The 17,140-nt window shown below is 47.1% G+C and overlaps 2 protein-coding genes across 11 annotated transcripts; one reads left to right on the top strand and one right to left on the bottom strand.

Moving 5' to 3' along the window:
* Positions 1-464: 464 nt before the first annotated feature.
* LOC147142849 (uncharacterized) lies at positions 465-10,704 on the bottom strand. Of its 9 annotated transcripts, XM_086038687.1 has the most exons (15): positions 10,588-10,692; positions 10,312-10,494; positions 9,051-9,225; positions 7,580-7,633; positions 6,150-6,275; positions 5,133-6,059; positions 4,664-4,759; positions 4,331-4,492; positions 4,172-4,261; positions 4,067-4,104; positions 3,878-3,973; positions 3,196-3,355; positions 2,950-3,023; positions 1,700-1,798; positions 465-1,505 (listed from the first exon to the last, which is right to left on the bottom strand). In XM_086038687.1, the coding sequence occupies exons 4-15, from the start codon at positions 7,608-7,610 to the stop codon at positions 1,257-1,259; spliced, it is 2,148 nt and encodes a 715-aa protein (XP_085894813.1). In that variant the 5' UTR covers positions 7,611-7,633; positions 9,051-9,225; positions 10,312-10,494; positions 10,588-10,692; the 3' UTR covers positions 465-1,256. The 9 variants fall into 9 exon arrangements, with proteins under 9 accessions (XP_085894813.1, XP_085894812.1, XP_085894811.1 ...); XM_086038686.1 differs by having other exon boundaries at positions 10,267-10,704; XM_086038685.1 differs by having other exon boundaries at positions 10,312-10,704.
* Positions 10,188-15,318, top strand: LOC147142848 (uncharacterized). Of its 2 annotated transcripts, none has more exons than XM_086038692.1 (8): positions 10,188-10,938; positions 11,502-11,611; positions 11,896-11,980; positions 12,130-12,326; positions 12,660-12,735; positions 13,375-13,492; positions 14,540-14,776; positions 14,899-15,318. In XM_086038692.1, the coding sequence occupies exons 2-8, from the start codon at positions 11,528-11,530 to the stop codon at positions 14,954-14,956; spliced, it is 855 nt and encodes a 284-aa protein (XP_085894818.1). In that variant the 5' UTR covers positions 10,188-10,938; positions 11,502-11,527; the 3' UTR covers positions 14,957-15,318. The 2 variants fall into 2 exon arrangements, with proteins under 2 accessions (XP_085894818.1, XP_085894819.1); XM_086038693.1 differs by having other exon boundaries at positions 10,189-10,938; positions 12,660-12,723.
* Positions 15,319-17,140: the final 1,822 nt, after the last annotated feature.

The following is a 17,140-nucleotide window of genomic DNA, read 5'->3' as shown; positions in this document are numbered from 1 at the left end:
CTAATGTGCTTTTGAAAATGTTATGAATGAATGTTATTACAAACAGAAACAATTTATGAGTCATTTCAAAACGTCCAAACTTAAAAAAAAAAAAAGAAAAAAAAAATTAGGTAGGTAGGTTAGTCGCTATCTGATTGAGAGTCTAATGTGCTTTAAAAAATCGTATTAATACCACAAAGTAAAATAATTTATTTTTCATAAAACTGGAAACATGATTAAAGAATAATAAAATGCAAACTGGGAGAATTGTGACTTCCTTGATTGCAGTAAGGATTATGGAACAGGATTGTACATGCACACTTGAATCACTGCTTTGGATTAAACAAAATACACGATCAAAAGAAAAACAGCACCATCTGGTGGACGATTTTCCCCATTTCCGATAGCTGTTGCTAAAGCCTTTTAGTTTGGGCATACTAGTTTTTGAAATGACATAATGTTGCCAAATGATCAAATTCCCAATCCATATTCACCAGGCATATGGTTGATGAGCTTTATTTCCATATAGAAATGACCATATTTTTACAAGACAAAACGCTTGACCTGATGCCACTATGATCTTAGAATATAATTTAAAGACATTATAGACTTGTCATGTCAACTAAGGTAAGGTACAACAACAACAACAGCAACAACAACAACAACAACAACAACACAGAAGTAACTAAGGAAAAGCCTCTGCGAAAAGAAAACATCCCAGCTGGCCTTCAGACAGCTCCCTGCTGGTGTTGCATAAAGTGCATATTAATATATTGTCACAGCTATACATTATTCTCGCCATGGCTTTATAAACGACGGAAATGAGGAGAAAGGATTTTGGCGCTAGACAATTCATTAGCCACGCCTGCACAATGGAAATGAATGCTCAGTTTTGAAACCTTAACTGAATACATTTAAGGTTATGATTGTTATTAGGGTTGCAGTTGCATCCTCAAGGAAAATATGACAAAAAGTTACTATTCTTGGGCTTTCAAGTGAGATTTCAGGGCGATCGTAACATGTATCGTAAATTTGGCCTTTACTTATCGCGAGTCGTGCATGGTCATGTTAATAGCCCTCAAAACTGAGCATTGTTGTTGTAAAGGCAGAATTTCCTTTTCTGTTGGCCAATTATGCAATAACGCATTGTCTCCTGAAATGGGCGGTGACCTTGAAATGTGGAACAAAAATAAAAGTCCAAGTGTGTGCTTAAATGTTTCCAAACATCTTATAAAATCAGCGACGCAGATGATGCATGCCGCATACAACGTGCATCCTCACAGCAGGAGGCCCAAGGCCAGCAGGAGGCCCAGCGCGGACCTCATCGCTCCCGCGTGAAGGCGAGCGCCTCGGGAGGACACGTGGTTGAGAGTCCCGTTGAGCCACAGGCAGGACGTGGCGCTGGCGCCGCAGCACTCCAGGTGGCAGGGAGGCGGCGTGGCGCTCTTGCACGGCGTCTGGCCCGAGCAGTCGCCGGCGCAGCCCGCTGTCCACTGCGTGTCGCCGCTGACCGTTTGCTTTGTCAGCTGGACAAAGGATGGCGCGGGAGCCAAGAAATCATACGGCACGGACAGTGGAACCTCACATATTTGGCATTTGGCTTTGGCACATATGTAGAAACACAATGCAATCCAATCCAACCTATAGTGTTAACCATTCATTTACATGTCACGTACAATATGAAATTCAATCGTGTGTACACACATTGTGTGCTTCTCACCTGACAGTGCAGCTGTGTGGAGGAGCATGTGTGCAGCGTGTTGCTAAAGCTGGTGTAGCAGGTGGCACCGGTGCATGTCCCTCGGTGGCATTTGTTTCCCTGAGAGAGGAGCAAAATTTGACCCACGGTGCTGCTGATGCACCACAAACACACAGTGTCTTTTTTTTCACCGCGCGGGATGACTCCATAGCCGCTGTTAGCGTAGCCTACCCTGTTGCTATGCCTAAAACTGGGCGCACACATACCGAAAATTGGGCCGTATTTCAGCATTCCTCCCCCTTCTAATTCAAGTCCGCAAAGTGAATGATTGTCGGATGTCACTCAAAGATTATCCTGCGATGCGGGGTGTGTCAGGAGTGATTTTTCCGTCACGATCGGCTTGAAAAACTGTCGGACTGACAATTAGGCCACATTCGATTTCCCTCCCTTATAATCAAAGTCACCGATAGGGTTGGTCCATCAAAGATTATCCTGAGGGATTATCGCGCGGTGTGGGGTGGTTTGTGTCATCTCTCTCCCAAATCCGCTCGGAAAACGATTGGGGCAAGACAACGTCGGGTAACGCACTTATCGACAGACAATTGGCTAATTTTGAGTGTTTTTCCCTATTCTAATCAAAGTCAAGTATAGGACCGATTATTGGATGTCTATAAAAGATTATCGTCAGTGATTATCCTGTGGTGCGTGGTGTTTGTGTGATTTTTCTCCCCAACCTGCTCGGTAAACAACTGGGGCCGACAATTGTAAAAGTGGGGCACGCACATACCCTCTGGCCGAATTTGAGCATTTTCCTTCCATTCGTATTAAAGTCCGTTAAGGCCGATTATCGGATATCTCCGAAAGGTTATCCAGAGCCATTTATCCTGTGGTGCGGCTTGTTCCAAGCGCAGTTTTTGTTCTCCCGGGCCTGCTCGGAAAAAGGTCGGGTCTGACTATCGTAAATGGTAAACCTGTTCAACATTCACGATCGCAAATCTTTACGCGTGTGGTCGAGAGAGTTTGGCCGAGCCGGAGATCGGGAAATTGACCAATCGGGAAGTTCGATACAGCTGTCGTTCACCGCAAGAAAAATGAATTCTCCGATTTTACCACCAGATGAGTTAAATAGTTCTTTTCTATTTCTTCGTCTTTGCATTTTGGGCACACGCAGTGCTGCTCCTCACCGGTCCGTCTTGGTACTATCACAGACATCGTTACGGGCCCGGTATGCGGTATTGGACAAGAGATTTTGAATGTCTTTTTGTCCTCACGTTAGTTGTTGTAGCTTGCTGGGTAGGGGCCATAGTCATCGCCATGGGGACAGTTTTGGTGGTCGGAGCAACTACTGGGGAAGAGCAAAGAGACACCATTGTAAAAGAATGGCACTTGAAGATAAAGCGGGAGGCAAAGTGGATGGATGGATGGATGGATGGATGGATGGATGGATGGATGGATGGATGGATGGATGGATGGATGATTTTGCATCGCCACGTGAAAATCGGAAGAAGAAATGTTACCCGTGGACGTCATCGTGGCCAGGGACGCGAATGCGTCGGCGAGGCAGCCCGTGGCGTTGCAGCAGCCGGCGGCGCAGTTGCCGTCTGTGGCGTTGGCGCATCCTCGACTGCAGGACGCGCTGCAGTTAGCCGTGTAGTACATCAGATCCATCTTCAACAGCTGATTGGTAGCAGAATAACACACAAACAGATTTGGAAACATCTGGTCTTTCCGGCATAAGATCAATATTTAAAGGAAGTGCAAACATGACGGTACAGATTTGATAATCAATGCCTGGATTCATCTTTTCTTCCAGCAACTGACGTTGGGAGCAGGAGTTCACAATATTCTGAGATTTTCCAATCTCATTAAGGTCAAATGAAAAATGAAATGAATTGTCCCTTGTATCTCCCCCCAACTTAAAGATAGAAGTATAAACAACTCAGCAAATTGTTTTGGAGCAAACAACTAGCTTGCTTTGCTGTGCTAACTAACATTGCTGCCACAAATGTCCATAATTTATCCATCGCGATTATATCTTAAATGTTCTTTTTGGATGCGATGCAAAAATCTCTCTGGATGTCGTGAACTTGTGTTCCCATGCCAGTGTTTCACGGAGCAGACGTCAGAGGGGCAGTCGGTTACCAAACCTGTTTTCTTGCTCATTTAGCATGAAGATGACGCGGTGCCCGGCCTGCCTACCTGACACCATTCGCCGCTGGCACACCGCGTGGCATTTTGACTGGCGTACATTGCGTTGCATTCCGAGCAATTACACGAAAACACCGGACAGTATATCTGCATTCGGGAGACAAATAAAGAGGCTGGCGATCGGCGCTAAAGGCGTAGCCAGCTAGCAATATGGAAGGACTGTATTTGCGTTGGACTTGCCATGTCCATTGTTGTCATTGTCGTATTGGCCACGCTTCCTGTAAAGACGAATTGGGTTGTTAACGTAGGAAGATAAGGGAAAGAAAACAGTGGAAGAAAACCTACCGGTGGAGGAGGTGGACGTTGTCATCGTGGCGGGGTGGCCGGAGCCAGTGTTTGGACTCATGGCCGCAGTGGCGCCAGACACGGGCACGGCTGTGGAGACGTGGCATTTTTACAGCCAAGAACAACGTGGTTGGCGGCAACCGCAGACACCAAACCTACTGGCGGAGGCGGACGCCTTGGTGGTGGACGTCATCACGGTTGGGACGGCGTTTGGACTGGAGGTCATGCTTGTGCTGCTGCTGCTGCTGCTGCTGCTGCTGCTGCTGCTGCTGCTGCTGCTGCTGCTGCTGCTGCTGCTGCTGCTGCTGGATTTGGCCATGGCTGTGGAGGGAGACGAGGAGCAGGGAGATGGGAAGACGGGCCAGGTGCGGATCTTGTGTTAGGAACGTGAGTGGAGCATTTTTGGAAGAAAACAAAAGTAGAAAGACGGCCGCCGCTTTGTTTCCACTCAGAATCAACACGAAGGACATAAAGAGGCGATGCGAAACATACTGGCGGATGTGGACGTCATCGTCATCGTCATCGTCATCGTCGTGGTTCCAGAGCCGCTGTTTGGACTGGAGGTTGCGCCGGACATGGGCGCGCTAGCTGCGAAAGAGGAGGAGACAGATGCGCTGCCTGTATTAGGCGCAGAAACAAAACCTTTTTTTGCGTGATTACAATTTTTGCTTGGCTTGTGTGACTCGTAACATGGAAACATTTCCTTGCCCAAATAAAAGAAAGACTTTCTTGGATACAGGTTTTCTTTCTCATGATATTCTGACTTCATTCTCAATTTCAACTTTGTTTTTTTTTCTGACAATATTATCTAATGTTATGAGAATATCTATCTATCTATCTATCAATAGATACGCAGTATATAGATCATATAAACTCCCTGTGGGTTACTAGATGGACGAGGGCTTGTTCACACCGGGAAACAATATGAATGACATTAACCACGAAAAAAACAACAACAAACCGGTTGACGCCATGGTGGTGGATGACATCATCATTGTCGAGCCGCTATTTGGACTTGAGCTGGCGCCGGTCATGGGCGTGGCTGCGGAGGAGGAGGCAGAGATGGTTCCTGTATTAGTAGCACCGACTGAGCCTGTGGAAGCCGCAGGCGTAAAACCAGCAGCGCTTGTTCCGGCGGGCCATGTCCGCATGCCGCCGGTTACCGCGCCTGTGGATGAAGGCGAGATCGCGGTGGCCGTAGCTGCAGGTGAGGAGGATGACCGCGACATGGTAATGGCTTCTGTGGATGAAGGCATGGTTGTGGTGGCCATAGCAACAGGTGAGGAGGGTGACCGTGACGTGGTAGTGGCAGCTGTGGATAAAGGTGAGCTTGTGCTGGTGGTAGATGGAGTTGAGGAGGACGACCACGACGTGGTAGTGGCTTCTGTGGATGAAGGCATGTTCGTGGTGGCCGTAGCCACAGGTGAGGAGGGCGACCGTGACTTGGTAGTGGCAGCTGTGGATAAAGGTGAGCTTGTGGCGGCGGTGGCCACAGGTGAGGAGGACGACCACGACGTGGTAGTGGCTGCTGTGGGCGAAGGCATGTTCGTGGTGGCGGTAGCCACAGGTGAGGAGGGCGACCGTGACGTGGTAGCGGCAGCTGTGGACGAAGGCATGTTTGTGGCGGCGGTAGACGGAGGTGAGGAGGGCGACCGTGACGTGGTAGCGGCAGCTGTGGATGAAGGCATGTTTGTGGCGGCGGTAGACGGAGGTGAGTAGGGCGACCGTGACGTGGTAGCGGCAGCTGTGAGTGAAGGCATGGTTGCGGTGGCCATAGCACCAGGTGAGGAGGACGACCACGACATGGTAGCGGCTGCTGCGGATGAAGGCATGTTTGTGGTGGCCATAGCAACAGGTGAGGAGGACGACCACGACACGGTAGCGGCTGCTGTGGATAAAGGCGTGCTTGAGGGGGGTTGGGGGGTGGCGGTCAGGGGTGCTCCTGTGGAAGGCGAGACGGCGGGGGGCACGGTTGTACCTATGGATGTGGAGGCGGCCATCCCGGTGGCTGGGGAAGACGAGGTGGCGCCGGACCTGCCTCCTGACATCGTGACGAGAAGTAGAGGGAATAAGAGCAGACGTGGTGGCGTGACATCAATCCAGCCTGCAAAAACAAAACATGCAAAAAAAGAAGAAAAAAATCTGTCAAATACACTGCATTTAACCATAGGCAGATGTTTTATTACTAAAAGGAACATTGAACATTATTGAAATAAAATCATGTTCTTGTCTTATTTATTATTATTGTTTAAAGAAATATTCCCTCATACTATAAACCTTAAAAAAAATGTATGTAAATGTATTGAAGGTGAAAGTTAAATACAGCTGAATTGAAATTGGGCAGTGAGTTTTTTGGGTGTAGCACTTAAAGGAGGCGGCATACCACAGCGATCACCATCACATGGAGCCCGTCGTTGCCATGGCAATTCCAGATCATCTCCTTCTAAGTCAACCATCGAGGCCTAGCTAGACCAATCCGCCGTTGGCCAAGTGCGAGCGACGCTAACCCCCTGTGTCGACTGTCGGGACGTCACGCTGGAAAAACACGCGGCAACGACACAAAGCGACGCTGAGCGTGAAAGGAGCTTGTGCGCAATCCCCTTCCGTACCATCGGCGGCGCTAGTCACTATTCCTCAGGGGTAGGGAAAAGCCAACCGGAAAGCTATTGGCCGGGGGCAGATTATAAAAAGTCCAACAACGCATTCAGCTCTAGTTTTCGCTCACACCGAACGCCCACGCGAAGCAAATCTTGACACGGTATCGTGCAATACTCACATTGTCAAACGCTCGCTCTTGTACTTGGAAGAAGATGAAGGCGTGCTCATTATTTTTCCGCGTTCGATTCTTCCTGGTCTCGCCCCGTGCGCCGATTGGCTAGCGAACAGCCAATGAGAGTGAGCAAATGTTACGATGCCCATTCCACATGCCGAAACGCCCAGCAGACGCTTCCTGGCGGGGTGGGATGCTACGACGGTGTTCGCTACATCAATCAGACGGCGCGATCCGACGCCCACCGACGTCCGCTTGGTCTATCGTGGCCTTAAGACTGGCGGACCAGCCTGGACGCCTCCTGCGCGAGCAAGACTTTGTTTTTGTCTGATTATGACCTTGATTTGGATAGTATGACTTTGTTCTCAATACATGACAATCTGTTGCTTTTATTATTCATTTTTTTTTTTTATCTCAAAGACAAAAAATGAGCTAGGCAGTCATGCTAACAGCGTGACGGTGTGGTACTTGGTTTGACGACAACTGGAGAATACGCTACAATTTCTCCCCATAGGAAAAAAAACGATGCTAGTTATGTCATCTGACAAAGCAAATCCAAAGAAGGCGAGGGCAAACATCTCTGCTGTACCAAGGACACATTTGTAAACGAGTGCTTGTTAAATAAGCAAAGGTGGTACCTGTGTACATTTGAAAAGTGGTTGAGGCCATTGTCGCGGTGGCACAAAAGGAGCCTGGAATGAAAAAAAGGAAAAAGATGAGGCTTGCACACATTGTCATCATGGCAAACGTTGTTCTTCATTGGTCATTTTAATGGCTTTCTTTTGTGAATGCCATCTGAGCAAATATCCTCTGTGAGAGCTTTGTCATCCTCCCCTGTACAATCGCACCAATTGTTGAAGTGAACGCGATCTCATAATTGTTTGCTTTGTGGCGATGGAGACAAAAGAAAGGACGGCGCTGAAAATGCCACATTTTTTTGGGGCCCAATTTGTCTTCTCGCATTACTGTCACCTGAACACTCAGAAACAAAACGTCATCTAGCGGTTGGCCCATCCTCCTTGGCAAATATTTCTTTTGAGATACAGTGCTGCTATAACCATCCACGCATCCGCATTATCCGCGCACGCCATCAAAATATGTTTGTTCCTGGTTCGGTCCCGGTGGGAGACCGGCTCAGGAGCGCCGCTTGTTGTTTTTTTTTTTTTTTTTTTTTTTTTTCCCCATCGCGGCCTCCTCTGGGTTCCGTACCCTGGAAACACAACGACAACAGTGGCCCAGGTTCATATGGCAACTGCACGAGCATGATGTCCTCGTATGCCGCAAAGCGAAGAGTTTCAGAAGGTGAATATGTTGCCATAGTAACACATGGCCAAGAATTAATTACAGACGTGAACACACAAAAACAAAACCAAGTGGCATCAACAGCTAAAAAGAAGAGAATGGGAAATGTGGCGAAAAGGAATCGTACTAGAAATATTTACACAAAATAGCACTATGAATAACAGAAAAATAATGACACAAAACACAAGTTAACATAACATTAGAAATGACACAGAGCAAAACATTTCAAATAATGCCAAAAATAGGACATAAATAAAAAAAAACAACATACATATATATATACACATAGAGTATATACACAATATATAAATGTAAACATATACACAAACATCATACAGAGAAATCCAACCCGCCTCCAGTGGGTCTGAGATTGAGCCAGTCCTCACGTCAGCTGCCTGCGACGAATATTCTGTACGATATTACGTCATCACGTTATGTGCTATTTCCTTTGGGATAATGCAATCATCTCTTTATTTGTGTGTCCATCCATCTAATAATATGAAAGTTGATGGCACCAAAAACACGCATGCAATGATCAGTTTCCTCTTTTTCAATGACACTTTTCACAAGTCATTTTAGGCTCGTGAATTAAAGATGGAAAAAAAAAAAAGCAATAACGTAAGAAGGAAGAAAAGTGACCTCATATTTGTCGGCAACACCTCAAGCGCATAGGAAGTAGTGAGTAGTGTTAGATGAGCTCAAAATTGACCATTGGCGGCCGCATGCGTACCTTGAGCACAAAATGCAGAATCACAATAACAACAATTCTGATAAGAAAAAGAAAAAATTCAATGCGGGTGCACTCACCTGGTGTGTCAGGACTTGTGTCAGCTGCAGGTGAAGTGAATGAGAACTCCTGCAAGACTTCTGCTGTCTGTCACCTCCCCTCCCCTCCCCTCCCCTCTCCTCATTCACCAAGCCTTAGGCCGCCTTCTTCTGGTGACGCCACTTCGGACTGCAGTGTTGGACTGGACGCCGTCGCCTGAAAAAAAACAAGTGCATGTTAAATCACAATGTTGAGAAAAAAAAAAGTTTTTTTTTGGTTTTTTTTAACGCTCAGCAATATTGCCACATATATACACGTTCAGTACACATACCGTGGTAGCTTGCGACACAAGTGGCCTATGGCGGCAGGTGAGCCAACACACGGCGCAACAAGCAGCAAATTAGCAGATAGCATGACTGAGCATTCTTCAGAAATAAAGAGAGAATCGAAGCTGTTTATTGCCACTTTCAGCTGAAGGGGACTGTCAAACTAAACTTAAAACAAAACAATTTGAAAGTAGCCACATAGCCTGCGCTACATGAATGCTATCATACAATGGGGAAACTCCCTTGACACAAGGCTAACAATCAGCATCCGAGTGCCGGTGGTGAAGTCATGGCTATGTGAACAGAAACGCTACAGCAAAACATAAAGACAGCCAATATTACCGCTGTACTAAGGAGAACTAAAACACTGTGGATCGCATAAAATTCAAGGTAGCGCTTCGCTCTCTCAGTTTGTACTTTTGAATTCTTTTTTTAACTTGTGCTGAAGTAAAGGAGTTGAATCACTAGATTTACAAGTTGTTGTTTTTTTCTCGGTGGCAAACTCGGTTAGCAAACTTGCATTTGTCCATCGTGCGATGACTTTTCTCACTTTACTCCAGTCAGCGGTTCGAGAAACGAGCCGGCGGATGAAGCCGTGATCCTGACAGGAGATATTTGAATGCGGTTTACGCAGGCCTGCCCTTTGGTTTCGCTCAAAGACAATGCGAAATCAGAGCCTCCCCTCCGCCCTCCTCTCCGGACGCAACAATCGCGCCTTTGTGAACAACACAACATCGAATTCTTTGCCCGGCCACACAAAAGACACTCGCACAAATCATGTGACAACGTGCGAGCTTTGCGTCACACTCCCAAAGTTGTACTTGCTGGTTTTGTTTGCACACGGAAAGAGAATCGCGGCGGTTGGACAACATCTTTCATTTCTTCCCTTCCAAAGGACAATGGTGCCGTCCAAGCACTAAACGCCTGTTACCCGATCACATAGAAGCCAAGACGCGTTCCATTGTTCTCTTTCCACCTTGAATTGTACTTTAGGTGGGGGCCTTTCCCTCTTTGGACTCGTCAGACCACAGCATACTTTTGGTGTCACTTGGTGTCGGTCCGTTTCAGATGAGGGGTCGAAGGTCACGGTCTTCGTATTCGGCCTTACTTGCAGACGTTTCTCCAGATTTTCCAAGTCATCGCTTGATGACGTGATGGACTGCAGATGATGAGATCCCCAAATCACCGCTTTTAGGGACCATCGTTCCATGTCCGAGCGAGAACCTGACTGATCTTATAATTGACACCTTACCCAAGACATACTTTGGGTGGCGAGAAAGAACAAAGGTCTCACAGCCCCCCTGTGGCCCGTCTTGGTCGTCCCGGGACCAGGAGTGCACATCCAGGGCAGGCTTATTGGCAGCGTTTATAGGCAAGGCTCAGCGGAGCAAATTAAGCCGCCCGCATGCAACTGGACCGTGTCACTGGGCGACTAAGAGGATTAGACGCGATTTGCGTCGCCAGCGGGACGCATAGCAACAGGTCGGCGTGCGTTTCATGAGTGGAGGAAAGTTGCCGCCATTGAAGATTAAAAAAATGGCCGGTAGCGCCTTGTTATGATCTTTTTGGGGTCTCGTTCGCTTCGACCAAGCCTGGGGCAAAGGTTAGTGGCCGGCTTTGTCTCTGCATTTTTTTTTTTTTTGTCAAACACAGTGAGACTGATGAGCATTCCTGTTCTGTGTTTTGATACAGTCAACCCCTGCATGGTTACGGTTCAGCATTTGCAAATCCTTGGGTTTTTGTGGGGAGCCTAACCTGTGATATTTGCAGGAAAACGTCTCTGCTTTTGCACTCAGGCCAAAGCAATAAATGGATTACTATATATATATATATATATCTATATATATAGATATATATATATATACATTCTGTTCTGTTACAATTTTGCACTTGGGTGTGAATGCCCAAAGGCGAGTTTTTGTTTTTTTTTCCCCCAAAGGCGAGTTTAATGCATTGCATAGTGTTTGTGTGACATCATGTGAGCTTGTGCTAAATTGTGCTATTCAGGCGAGTATGCTAACCCATGCTATTGATGAGCATCATGTGACTGTGGTTTGTTTGTGTTGAATAATTTCATGATTGAATACAGTTGTTTATGCCTTCATGATTGTGTATACAAGTAACAGTAATGTAATGCGAAGAATATTCATTTGTTTGACTCCTCAGTCATATCAGCAGCATGTGAGGAAAACATGCTCCCTGATGATGGCAGCATGCTGCGGACCATCTTTTCGTGGACTTTCAAAGGGATACTGTGCACCTGCAGGTTCCTTTGGGTGAGGCTTTCTATTGTGTCGGACAGTGTTTCCCAATCATCGTTGAGCCACGCCACATATTCTACAGCACCAAATAAAAATGGCACAAAAAGTTACAGGCACTCTGCCACTAGATGGCGGCAGCGAACTTCACAACACCAGGCCACCAACAGTTGACGTTGGTTCCCCCGCTTGAGCTCTACTACTGTGCTGTGGTAGAGTGGTTGGGAATCGCTGCTAGAATAAACTTTATTCTTTTTTCAAACTTTTTTTTTTTTTTCTAATAATGGGTTTTGATGTCTCAGATTTGCCCATACAATGCAATCCAGTTCCTGCCAAGGAAAAAACACATCCCAGCAGAAAAAAGCTTTCCTCAAAAGCAACTGACAGGTAGGGTCAAGGAAACCGGCTTACCCATAAAAACTTTGATGTAAAATACGTACAATTGACGTAGATATTTATATAGATAGTCACCTTTTAACATGCCTGAATATCACGCATGTATAAAGCTATCCACTTGTGCGAACTGTGATTGGCAGCTTGCGAAAGCAAGATGGCGGCCGCCGCCGCCGCCGCCATTCCGGGCTGCCCGGACCGCACCGCAGCTCTCCAGAAACGACTGAGCAAAACCGAGCAGGACATCCTGTCGCTTAGGACAAGAATCGCATGCGAGAGAGCATCATGGGAAAGGAAGTTTGCTGAGCTGCAAAGAAAACAGGAGACGCTTTGCAATCAAGTACGACATTCTTTTGTCAGCCAAAAGATACGCATTTGTCTGCCCATCTGTATGTGATTTCAGATTTGCTGTTATATTGTAAATTACAATAAAGTGTGCTCCAGAAGGAGCAGCACAATGCCCATTGAAAGTGTGGCAAAAATGGCTGAATTCTTTACATTCTATTGCATTATGTCATTTCTACATGTTTTGATGAAGTAGAATAGTATATAGTAATATTTTTTTGGGTCAAAAAGCACCTTACATAAAAAAAGAAAATTTTTTGGGGAGGCTGGAAAAGATGACTGGCTTTTCCTTGAGGCACTACTGTATACGTATCTTTTCTGTGCACAGATCATCATTGAAGCTGGAGCACTGACCAGAGCGGAGCAAAAAGTGGACAACGGAGACGTTTCGGGCGAGTATTCAAGTACAAGAAAGTAGCGAGGGTCCACCATATTCACCGTGACGTAACGTCACAGGCGTTTTCGGATGGCAAAAATGCCGATATCACCACAAAAACTGACCCTTACAAGACATTTGACCAAGGAAGAGCGGTGAAATGGATAGCATGCTTGAGAGAGCTGGCAATTTAGCTAGCAGGCTAGCTATTATTTTTAGCTAAATTGGTCAAAGACAAGTCAACCAAACATTTTCGACATAACAGTGATATCATTGTCCGTACAACAATTTAGGACATCCACTCGATTTTTCGTAGTCACCCACAAGTTCAGCCGCACGAATACCGTACATTTCTAAAGGAAAATAAAACAGCAACAACAACAACAACAACAACAAAAATACATCGTTGTAGGCCTGTGGTAAAAAGTCGACCACAAAAATAGGTCGATACTTTGCCCCAAAGTTTCGGCAGCGGTGTTGACCGTTTCTATGAACACCCTCTACTGGTGGAAATGTGATACTGCAGTCATGCAGATACATCCGATTACCATTTTGAGGGAATATCAGGCGGAAGTGCCCACTCGCTTATTGTTTAGAAAGATTCTGAAAAAGTCTCGAGCCTAAGCCGCTACCACTACTCACCATCGCCTGTATCCTTTCCAATTAGCTTTCAGTGAGTCTCGGCATCAGGACAGAGGGTCTGATGTTTCATCTCGTGGGAGCCCGTTGTCCCCGTCGCCAGCGCCGAGCTCCGCATCGGCCTCATCTTGCTCTTCAGCATTAAGGTACAGCTCATAAGAAATACAGGATGACACCTTTAGCGAGTGGGAGAGCACCAACGCCAGCCCTGAGATTTTATATATATTTTGCTTTCAGTGTTTCATGTTTTCGGAAGAAAAAAAGTGACGTAGGCCACCATTTTAGGAAGGTGAAGATAAACTGAAAAATGTTACAGTCATTCTGCAGTATGCAGTACTTCATAAACATGGAAAACAAAGAGTAGCGAAAGGACATATTTTGCAGCGAAAACATTTTTTAATATGCATGCAAAACAATTGTAGGTGTTAATTTTCAAAGCCGTTAGCTGGACCTGCAGCCTCAGCCAGCCGAGAATGGGAAAGAGGGGTGCAACCTGGACTGGTTGCCGGTCCACATAGAGAGCGACAAGCATTCACACGCTGGCCGCTTGGCCCGTCGCCTGCGAGGCGGATACGCAAACCACCATGCCATGCCGCCTGATGCCGAAGCCCCTTCAAGCCAAAATCTTAAAATGGAACCCGCTGGGGGCAGACTGGAACACTGCTCAACATTGTTTTTAATCAGAGATGCAAGTATTTCCAGATGAATTTATCGCACTGAGTCCGAATCTGCCCTGCTTTTTCTCTTGCGCAGCAGGTTTGAATAATAAAAATATGTAACATAGTAATGCCGGTAGTAAGATTGATCAATTAAGGGTTAGGTTCAGCAACGGGTGGAATATCTTTCTGAAACGTCAAAGAGCAACACATCGCCATGCGTGGTCAAACCCGTATTGCGCAAGATTTGATAGGTCAATCTTCAATCCAAAAAAAAAGCGCTGATCTTTTTTCAGCCTCAAAAATACATTGAGGGCCAAGTAAAGCCATCTCCTGCTCAAACGTTGCTCCTCATTACGTGTTCCAGTTTAAAAATGGGGGGAATCCACCCCGCCCAATACAGTCTCGGTTGATGCCGGCTCAGGTCAACACGTTTGCTGTTTGACAACAACTGTCCGGATAAGAGGAAGGTCAGGCCGTTGGACCTTGTTTGTGGTGTGACGTGAGCTGACAAGCGTCCGGGCTGTCCGTCCTCAGCGTTGGATCGGGACGTTCTCTGGGCCCACACCGGGTTTTTGTACCCCACTCCGCCATGGACCTGCACCTGGGCCACCGGGTCCGAATCATGCTACCCTCCGGCAGAATCAGCACGGGCACCATCCGTTTCCTGGGCCGCCTGCGGGGGGAGTCGGAGCTCCACCTCGGGGTGGAGCTGCAGACGCCCGATCACGGCGTGCGCGACGGCCACCACAAGGGCCGCCGCTACTTTGACTGGTGAGCGCCCAGTCACGTCCTTTTCTGTCCAAACTCAAGCAGACACACTGAACCGAGCACCAACACCAGTGCTGGGAGATCATTTTGAAAAGTGATACTTTTTCCCTCTCCGTTCTGTGCAGCAAACCTGGCCATGGCGCCTTCGTCCCCTTTCACAAGCTACTGATGGCCTGGGAGTGACAACCGCGGACGCGTGCGGCGGCGGCGGCGGCACTAAGTCATTTGCAACAAAGACACACCTTGGATCCAAGCAACATTGTACTTTCTGCAGTCGGGCGCACCATGCAAGTAGCAGATGCCGCGCTTGACGTGTGGGCGATTGTTACGCGACAAAACCTTTTTCCCCGATCTTTAAAAAGCGGTCGGGCATGGAAACGCAAAACAATGAAACGGCTCCTGGCAAAGGCGGCCGGACGACGCGCGTTTCAACGCGAATGTGCGTCATTGACCGACAATCGGCCCAAGGTCAAACTCCCGAGCCGTCTGGATTCCACATCGCCTTTCATGTTGACGTGAAGTAAAACTCACCTGCCGTTCACCAACCCAAATAGGCATTCGCTTTATTTCTCGCAAACACGGTCATTATGACGTGAGCATTTTTTGGGGGGGCATCTCCTTTGAGGTTTTATTTGTTCCTATAACTGAAGAGTGGCTTCTAAGTTCCCCGATGCCGGATACAGGAGCTTGATTCTGAGGGCCACCCTGAGCCTTCAGGTTGAGAATCTCGGCCGCCAGTTTCTCGGCGTTCGTCACTTGCGGGAACATGTGCGTCACCTGTTGAGGGTTGAAAACGGCTTGCAGTTTCTTGCGCAGTTCCGCTCTTTGGGAGTCCGACTGCTGGAACTCTTTCCGGGCGCATAGAAGACGGCGGATATTCCTAAAGCGGGAAAAGTCACATTCTTCGGACGTCTCGGAAAGTTTTGTGGCCCTGCGATTGACTGCTGACCAGCCCAGAGTGTAAGCGGCCTCCGCTTTTTTTTCCCAGACTGATAGCAGTATTCCCTCTTTGAGTACTCACCCATACTGAGTACCGATCCTTTTCACCTATAACATTTCCTTTCACGCTGCGACCAAACATTGTGAACGAAAGCTTTCTTCTCGGCGCGCAACGATTCGTCCATGTGTAAGACTCCCGCAGTATAGCGCCAACTACTGCCGAGGAGGACTTACTCAATGTCACATTTTCTTCTCCTTGAGTATCGGCGACTGGTATCGGCAGCCTCCACGGGCGATCGATACCTAAAACTGATGCCTGGTAGTGGTACTCGCCCAGTAGCTACGCATTTGAGGCAAAATGGCTCAATGTTAAATTCCAACAGTGAGAACAACGGCTTGGGAGACAAGAAAAAGAAGTGGGGGGGGGGGGGTACACCTGACTCAATTCGGGGTGGCTATCTATCTGCCTCAAACAGATTTGTGGATCTGATTGAAGTGTAGCTACTCCATGTTTTTGCCGTGTTTGACAAGCCTGCGGCAGACGCCCAACACGCCTCTAAAGAATGTGAAAAATGTGCAAAAGTCATGCACACTTGCAGGGTCATCGTTGCAGCTTTCAATTCAATCAGTTTGAAGCCCTTTTGGACAAAAAACAATCCAAGAAGGAATACACGCCCGCGCGGGGGCTGCTTTGGAGCTCAGCCCCGGGCCCGGCCGGCCGGCCGGCACTGCTTCGCGCCGACTCTCGGTTAAATCGGAACCACAGCACACGACGGGGAGAGCCACTTTGTCGTCAAGGCGCCTGTCCCTCTGCAAGACGTGATTGGAATTGATCAGCTTGAAAGGCAAATGCGCTCAAGGTGGCAAATCCTACGTTGACGCCAGGAAGGTTTACGCTCCGACCGTGTTGGAAAAAGCGCAAGAATACGAACCCAAACTCACCTTCTCAATTGGACTCGTTCCCTCTCTTGTGCGACCAGTCCCGAGTGTGTCAAAGTACAGTAAAGTTGGAACGGACGCCGCCTTCTTCCTCCTCCCGCTCGTCTCGTCTGGCTGCAGATGTCAGCTTGTCGGGCTCGGGCAAATTTGCATTAACGCCACTGTAACAAGGTGCTTTTGAAAAGCCAAATTAGCCAAACGAAACAAACAAACAATTGGGGAAAAAAAAGGATGGAACACAAAACAAAAATGATTTGCCAATGAAAATTTTATATAAATGGTAATTACATTTTCCAAATGTAAGCATTTTCCTTTCAACTACACTGCTTGGATTTTTTTAAGGCAATAAAGCAACTAGAATAGAAAAGGGCATTAAAAAAAAAAAAAAACAACCTCTAAAATATTCAAACAAAATCTTTGTAATATTTGTATGGGATTGCATTATCTTGTGCGTGGGCTGACAAATGAATTGAAATAAGTACATTTAAA

The sequence above is a fragment of the Filicampus tigris genome, chromosome 8 (assembly GCF_054856515.1).
Source record: "Filicampus tigris isolate MCC_2025a chromosome 8, RoL_Ftig_1.0, whole genome shotgun sequence".
Classification (NCBI taxonomy): Eukaryota; Metazoa; Chordata; class Actinopteri; order Syngnathiformes; family Syngnathidae; genus Filicampus; species Filicampus tigris.
This window is presented reverse-complemented; position numbering and strand designations above follow the sequence as displayed.